Genomic DNA, 8,562 nt, shown 5'->3' with positions numbered 1-8,562 from the left:
CTTCAAATCTGATTCGGTTGAATCAATTCTGGACAGTGATCCGAATCTCCGAATTGAATCACTGTCCCTCCGAATTGGCCAAATCCAAATCCAAAGTGAATACTTGCTGCTTTGCACAGGCCTAATGATTTGTAAAAACATTTTAGTTGCCATTTTTATTTCTTTCCAAGGCCTTGACAGTTAGACCCTATACTGAAGAAGTCTGTCCTTAGAGTTGGGATGTTTTGAAAACCTGACAAAGTCACAATTCTTAAAATCTTCTGTGGCTAACGTTGATTGAAAATTTTCCACCAGTTTTTTTTGTTTTTTTGATGAAACAATTTTTGTGTTCAGAATCTGCTTTCAACAGAAAATGTAAACTGAATGCATAAAACCTGAAATGTTTCGTTTTGAATAGGTGGCTGCAGGATCTCATGAGAGTTACAGTTTTGTTGACTAATTTCCCCATTGTTTCCTGTACACAGGAGTCCCCATCTTGACTACATCTGTCATGATGCACTATGGTAGGGGCTCCTATGATGCATCTGAGGGATATAGTCTGATCCAACCATGCAGCCAAAAGTGAAGCACAAGTTATCCAAACTACAGCTCTTATTGGCTAAGACAGGATTTCATCATTGAAATATTTCTATTTGTAAAAAAAAATTTTGATAGACAAATTTTCAACAGATAAATAAAACATTTCCATGTAATTATATGATTTTTTTCTAACAAGCTTTACCTATCTTATTTTTTCTGTGATATATGAGGCCCATATAGAAAGACTTACAGAGATTCATTTGAGGTGAACAATATAACTTTGTCACCAGGAAGTAAAGCAACCAATGCATAGTCACACCAATAAAATCACTTTCCTTCAACACATTATCACGTATTCTCTTTATTTATTATACATGAGTTGAAAAGATTTTCCAAATAAATATTTACAGATATTTATAAAGCCTAAAGTACTTGTTTATAATCTGTAATTCCACAATGCTCAATTTTATCACGTTCTAACAGTGGAAAATAAAAACATACAGTATGTTTTGTATAACGATCGTGCTCCAGCTGGTTGATGGATGATGATGTATTTTTCTGTATAATGTTATTAGAAGGGTAGAACTGATTAGAATTTGTAGTGAACTATACACCAGGCATACATAATTTAATTGTGAGAAGTTGCTTGGTTTGGCCATTATTTGTAAGGCATTCTGTGGAATATATTTTTTGCATGCCTGTTACTGTTCATATTTGTTGTAGTAGAGCTGCTAGCATTATTTAGAATTTTTTTTCTGCCTAGAACTTTGTGACAGTAATCATGCATCTCCCAATCCTCAGTTTAGAGATCTAATGAAAGGGATATCTTTTTTTTAATCCACTACAAATATAATACACATCCAGGCAATTCAACCAGCAATGGTCATTTGTCCTTGTTTTATTCCTGTATTTATCATATTGTTTACAGTGACCCATGATCTGATATTCATATCGACATCCTGCAGTGCCTGTTCAATAGTGATACTATCTTAAGTTTAATTACACCAGGGGCTGACATTGATTTTTTTTAGGAGCAGTTCAGACTGGTCAGATTAAGAGACTTGAGGCTAATTACTTTGGTTTATTCTCTGCAACTAGATCAGGGGTAGGCAGTGTTTTTGGGCAGAGTGCCAAAAACACCTGCAACCTCAACTCATAAGATGTTGGTGTGCTGGGGCAGATGGTGTAGGAACCATGTTGTGGCAGCACAGACCTGGCCCCTTCCCCGCCATCTGCCCAGGGGTTGCCTATCTCTGAACTAGATAGTTTCATGATGACTCCCCTAAAAAGCCCCTCTCCCCCCTCCCCCATTTGGGGCCAGATGAGATGGCTCATCTGACTGAGATGAGCAGGATTCAACCCTTATTGCCTTTTTGCCTGAATGTGGGAAATCTGACAGTTCATGAAATTAACAAAAAATGTCTGCACATTTTGGCTGGCTCCAATTGTCGACTCAGTAGTAAAAGTGAAATAAATGAAACCCCGATGAGGACAGTATGGCCTGGGAATCAGAAATGGCTTTGGGGATGTTTACAATAGGTTACAAATAGGCTTGTTGGGTCAGGAACATTTATTATGGGCCAAGCCTCCTTTAACACCGTGAGAAAATTCAAGCTCCTAAAAATAATTGAAAGCAAATGTCATGAACTAATGACCATAACAAATCATCTGCAGGGTCTTAAATGGGCATGCCTACAGTTTGCTGCAAAGTAAGTCCCAGGGGTTGCAGTTTGAAGATTCAGCATCACTTATTCTGTCCTACCTACTAACCAAATCCATCCTCTTTGTGCCCTGTCCTGGGAAGATCCAAAAAAAAAAAACCCAGGGAAAAATGTAAACTTTTTTTAAAATTAGTATAAGCAAAGCAGAGAGTGGTGGGTGATATGATACAAATGTCTTGGCTTTTGGTTTGAATGATGGCCTCGAGCCAGTAAAATGTGTAAGCATGTATTCACCCTCGAGCATGTGAGTGGGCCTTCTGGATTCAGCAGAACTTCTTACAGGCTTCATTTTAAGCATGAACTGAAATTGTCTTTGTTTGTCTGTTTTTGCTGAATCAGAGCCTAGACTGGCTCTTCATTGGCCTTGCCTGTGTAACTCACTTAAGCAACATGTCTAGCCACACTCCAAAGCCACATATCATCCTGCTGCCCCATCCCTTTACCATCAAAGTTTATTATAGATCTCAGAAAAGAGGAACAGTGCATTAAATTGCTCAGTAGATTTTATACAGTATATTTATAGATAGCTTCATCCTCCAGTGATCAAATTCCTTTCGAAATTATGCCAAAAATATTTATTTTTGTCTTTGGTATGTACTAAAGCTGGGTGTACATGGTAAGTGACACAACTGTCATAAAGTAAAATGAATGCCCAGTGTATATACACAGCTATGAACTCCATCATCCAGCAGTCTGCATTTTGTATATCTTAATATTATTGTAAAATACTTTTTCTGCCTATAGGATGTGTCTTGGATGTGACTGTGGACTTATTTTATATTAATTTCTTACATTCACTGCTCTCTGGTGGAGAAGTAAGCAATGTGGACACTCAGATGTAGTAAAGCAGAACATCATTCCATCCTTCAGTGTCATGTACTGTATATAGAGATCCTGTGGCTGTTGCCTTCCAGAGACAAGGAGGCTGCGTAGCCTTGTGAAGCAAACTACCCAACTCCCATAAAGAGTATGATACGTTAGGGCTCTGCAAATTTTATGCTCCAATGGCAGCTAATGATTGTTTATTGGTTACATTTAATATACACCAGGGATAGTTTAGTATTTGATTTCTCTTCATGCAGAAAATAGAGCTAACTCTTTGTGGCTTTTATTACTTGGAAAAAAAAGCTTTGGTTGAATATAGCTACTTGTCACTGTGGGAGGGAGGAAATTAAAAAGAAAAGAAAAGCAATGCCACATAGCACCTTGATAGCACCAAACTGAATATATGCGTACTTCTCTTTGAAGAAAAAGTGAAAGTTTTTGTTGTTGCTTGCAAAATGTACAGTATATACAGCATCCATGGAGTGTCAGATAATATGATATGCATTGTGCCAGGCACAAAAGCATCTCATTTGTTTAATGGATGCTGGCAGAAAAACTTGCCGTAAAACAAGTTGGTGCTCATACTGCAGCTGTGTACAAGGGTCAGGAGTTGCTCAGCAACTTGAGATTAGAAACTTTTAGAGTTCAGTCTCTGATTGCTTCCTTGTTTCAAGGAGCTCATTTATTCAGCTCATTGTGTTTGTGGTTTTGTTTTTAAGGAAAGAAAAGCTCAATATGGTACTTGTCTGATTAGCAATTTACATCTCTATAACAGAGCTGGCAGCATGCCCACGTTTTGATGTTTTGTTCTTAATTTGCATTTTTAATGAGGTCTGATTTAAATGGGTTCAAAGTTACACCACCTCATGGTGACCACCAAAAAATGGGCTTTTTGTCCCCTGATGGATGAGATACAGACCCGTGAGTTCCTTCTTTGTCACTCAAGAGTGGGGCACATAGTTTCATAGTAGCTTGCCTACCTTTCTGTTGGAACAATGAGGGATTGCAACACCATCTTTCAAGTTTGCAATACAAAACAAGCCTTTTCTCACCTTGATATTATTCGTTCTTGTCTTGTCTATCTGGATTGCAAGCCCTTCATAGCAGAAACCAACTCTTACACTGCATTTGTATGGCACCTTGCACAGAAGGGACCATTTTTTGTCTACGGACCTAATGCAGTCAGTTAAAAAAAGTAAGGTGCTTATTCCTTGGGCAGTCCACAACCCTAGAATTTGCCACAAACTGTGCTCTGGAGCATGATGGCTACGTTTTCAAAAGAGCTCAGCACCCAGCATTTCCTGTTGAGGCTCTGAAAGATCTGAACTGCTTGGCTGCTCACAGAAGAATCCAATTCCTTTGTTCTTCCTTTGAGTTCTCAGTAAAGCTTCTCTTCCTTTTTTCTCCATTGTATCCTTCCCTAAAATGTAATGACAGATTAGTCGGACAGACTGGTGAGGACGAACAAACAAAGCTTCTAGCAGAGAAGGAGGACTCCACACACTGAGAGGCTTTTGCGGATCATATAACACTGAAAAGCCCATCCTGCTTTTCACTATGTGGAGGCAGAGCTGACGACTAGAGCTAAGGAAATGCTGCAAAGTGGTGCTTACAAGCATTTCTGATTCCAAATAACTGGTTAAATCTGCTGTCTTCATGCCTTTTGTTGATGATAAGTCAGCTAGGCTGTTGGTAAAGTACCCCAGCATAGAATTTAGCTCTGGGACCACATCAGAACGTTACAGGTGAGGCATGGACACCTTGAATTATGCAGCCAGGATGCAAGATTTCTATTTCTGCCAGAAATGGGAAGGGAGCAATGCTAGCTTTTAGGAAGAGGGCACAAGTCAGAGACCAGTGATGCAGAATTTGTGCCCAGACACAGGAGCAACTGTGCCCATATGGCTGTCAAGCTAAAACCAAGGGATTGTTGCTGTCCCAGTCTTCAGGAGCTCATAGACTCCTGAGCGCTCAAAGAGAAACTATTTGCTTTCTAGCTTTAAATGTGCCATGCTCCTCTTGCTCCACAGGGTTTTCAGAGACTGATTTTGCCTGTTGCCAGCTTTTTTTGCAAATTAAATATTTTTAAGTTCAATTAGTTTTAAACACTTTGTCATACTAAAAGGGTAATAAAAAGTCTTCTACTTGACTGAAAATAGTGTTATGGCATGGCACATCTGTGATCAGTCTGTGGGCATTCTGTCCATTTCTCAGTGAATTTCAGATCACAACATATTCTCCTTTTCTCCAAATAATTATCAGCTGATTAAAATTAACGTGCAATTACCATATTTTCACAGAGATGAGACATGCTTCCCCTGAAAATAGAAAATTAAGATGTACCTTATGTGTGTGTGTGTGTGTGTGCACGCATATACACAGATATATAAAGATAAGGTATACTTTATACACTAAGGCTGTGTAACAAAACATAACTGAACAAAGTATAACAAATCATCAATTGATTTTTTGATAAAAATCTATTCCCTCAATTTTATCCTTTTTTTTTTTTAATTCTTTTTAATTTTTTTCTTTTTTTTTGGTGTTAGTGTCTTAACACTAGTGTGTCTTGTACCACAGAAAACGTAGTAAGGAAAATGAACAAATGTCCATATTGCAGCTGGTGTATTGATGTATCTGTTCTGACTTTTGTGGAGGAGCACTGGCATACCCCAGCTGGCCCAGAACAGTCAAGATCCCACAGCAGGACATGTTCAGTTGGCCTCTTTCCTTGTAAGCTGCAAACACAACTGAATGTAGCTGGAGGAGGGCCTGTTCTCACAGTCTCTAGAGCAGAACACACTAAAGCTCTGCAAGGCACTGCTTGACACAGTGAGGATTCTGTGTATGTAAGGGCCGAACTTGACCAAGACCTTTATCATCAGCAACTGCTGCTTGATAACGGACCTCCTTGTCCACACCACGTACTCTCAAATGTACTTTGAGAGAAACTGTTCTCTGAAGGGAAATGATTCGCAAGACCCAAGTTTAGTCTCCAGCTCTGCCATGTGCCTGCTATCACTTTGCCTTTTATAGCCTTGTTTCTCCATCTATCAAACGTGAATAACAATATTTTCTTTTTCCGTGTCATTGGTGTAGACTAAAAGGTGTTCAGGGCAGGCACTCTTTTGCTATGCCCATGCCATAGCAATGGCGGGGGGTGGGGCAAGTGGTGTGTCCATCCCAGGTGCCAAAGTGAAGGGGTTCCAACAGGTGCTGCCCAGCCAGGGTAGGGTACAGGATGTAGCCGTAAGCAGCTCATTTGGGGGGGCACGGGGACAGAGGAAGGGCAACTCCTGCTAATGTGTGCACTCCTGGGCAAGCATGGGGGGGCACGTGCATCCTGGATCTGTGTGCAGGGTGAGGGCAGGCTGTTGCTGCGGACTTTGCCCCGGGCACCAAATTTCATTGCTATGGCACTGTACAGCACCTAGCACAACAGAGCTCAGATCTCTTTTGGGTTTCACAGTGCTACTGTCATATATGCCCATAAAAATATATTTAAAAATAGTTGAAAACCACTCATGTTTGTCTGTCACCAACTGTACCTAAAGCAGTTTGAACTTCAGTTAATCTAGAAGAAACACGGGGCTTCATTAAGAAAGCCTTTTGGGTTTACCTTTTAGATTAAAATTCTGATGGATACCTTCAGTGACAATTTAGGTGTTCTTAGCATAGTAATGACTTTTTTAAAATCTGTGTTGTCTTCCTATAAATATCACTATGCTTGTGGGGTATATTTTTAATCAGTTTGTATTTTTATGGCTATTTGTGCATACTTTTATAAGGAAAAATACTTTCCCTGTATAATTTTGCAGTTTGAAATATTAATTTTTATGAATCCTAAAGTTATCAGGTATAGAAAGAAGAATTCTTAATTTGGTAGAATTTAAATTCTAGAAGTTAAAGCCTTCCCTGGATCTGCTAACAGACTCCTTGGTTCATGTGTATTTCCACTGAAACGAATAAGACTCAGCTCAGACCCCTGGCACAGCAGCATTAGAACTGCTGAACTACACTCTGTCACATCAGGATAAATTAACATGTACAAGCTTAGTCACTTCATTTAATTAGGAAATCAATTTAATTTCTAAGATAAAAGTATTTTTACACTTTATTAGTTGCCCTCATGTAAACACAACTTTAATGGGCAACATTGCAAACAGGACAAGATGTTATTATTTTCAGCATCACATGTAACTTCCTTGGGATTTATATTCATCTGTCTAGGAACTAGTCACTTCCATTTTATCTTCCTGTCGCCTCAAATGAACTAGGAATGGAAATGTAATTTCCCAGGGGCCTTAAAAATTTTGGGCGTATTAAATGTGGCTGAAATTAAGTGATTAATAATTTAGTTTTAGGCCATGAATCAGCTTTATGTGATACTGGAGATCGTTTGCAACCCTAAAACGTTAGTAGGAACAATACAGTCCACAGGTTCCGAAGATTTAAAAAAAAAAACCCTGGAAGGTGAGGTTGCCAAATCTGATTAAGCTTCAGTCGTCTGGTACCGGGATTTATTTCAATTTTGCACTGAGTTTGCTCAGAACATCTTGACAGGAAAATGTCACCTTGCTTGACAGTTGACAGACAGGTTATGTTGCACCATAATTGGAGAGAAAAGAATTGCTTAAAGCTAAGGAAGTTAATGGCTGCTCATAGAGTCCCTCCCTTTTTTATGAGGTTTTCTGTGACAGACGCAAAAGGCCTTAGCTACTAGGCCCCATGCCATTTTTTTTCCTCAGCTTCCTTCCGAGGTAATTATCTTACTCAATCAATAGCACTGTCAGAAATTGGGCACATAATTCAGCATTTAAATGAACAAGCAATGTAATATTTCCTGTCTCCCAGTGGAATGTTTTGCAGCTCACATTCTTCTCTGTCACTCTCTCACTCTTGATATATGTTCTGGGCGCAGTCCTTGAATGCCTTCTGTCCCCTGTGTTTCATTACAGATGTTGGCTCCGACTTGACACCTACTTCATTTGGAGCTTTATAGGACCGGCGACCTTGATAATTATGGTAAGAACTCCAAATTAACTATTCCGTCTCTCAGGTCAAGGAATAAAACTTTCGCTGTCTCTTTACTCTTTATGTTTAATTTACATAGATTAATTTGGGAAAGGCATGCACTTCTTTGACCCCACCTAACATAAGCAATTAGACACTTGTTAGAACATTGCATTCAGAAATACTTGATCAGATCGTATTGAGGGGGAAAAGGCATGCTGCAGAGTGAATTGGTGCTATGGACACTTGCTCAGAAAGGTCACTTGGCAAGCTTTGTTTGATGTTACCACCCATTTAGAAGCTCTGGTCTCTATTTTAATACCACTGTGTGCTAGTCTCCCATCCCTTTGAATTCCAAAGTGAAGCATTGCATTGCTTATGCGCAAAGGGAAATCTGAAAAGAGGAACAGTCACGCATGGAAAAGAATCCCTCTTTCTCCCCCTTCCCTCCCCACTGTAGTAGTTAAAATAAATGTGACTTCAC

General features: G+C 39.3%; 1 protein-coding gene across 12 annotated transcripts in view; it reads left to right on the top strand.

Annotated features, from left to right (window-relative positions):
* Positions 1-8,562, top strand: part of ADGRL3 (adhesion G protein-coupled receptor L3) — a 1,275,722-nt gene that overhangs the window by 1,137,725 nt on the left and 129,435 nt on the right. For all 12 annotated transcript variants that reach the window (XM_019522289.1, XM_019522280.1, XM_019522284.1 and 9 more), the window contains one exon: positions 8,024-8,090. In XM_019522289.1, coding sequence (XP_019377834.1) covers positions 8,024-8,090 — 67 coding nt within the window. The remainder of the gene's footprint in view (positions 1-8,023; positions 8,091-8,562) is intronic.

This window comes from Gavialis gangeticus, unplaced genomic scaffold (assembly GCF_001723915.1).
Source record: "Gavialis gangeticus isolate Ggan-Ray unplaced genomic scaffold, GavGan_comp1, whole genome shotgun sequence".
NCBI lineage: Eukaryota > Metazoa > Chordata > Crocodylia > Gavialidae > Gavialis > Gavialis gangeticus.
This window is presented reverse-complemented; position numbering and strand designations above follow the sequence as displayed.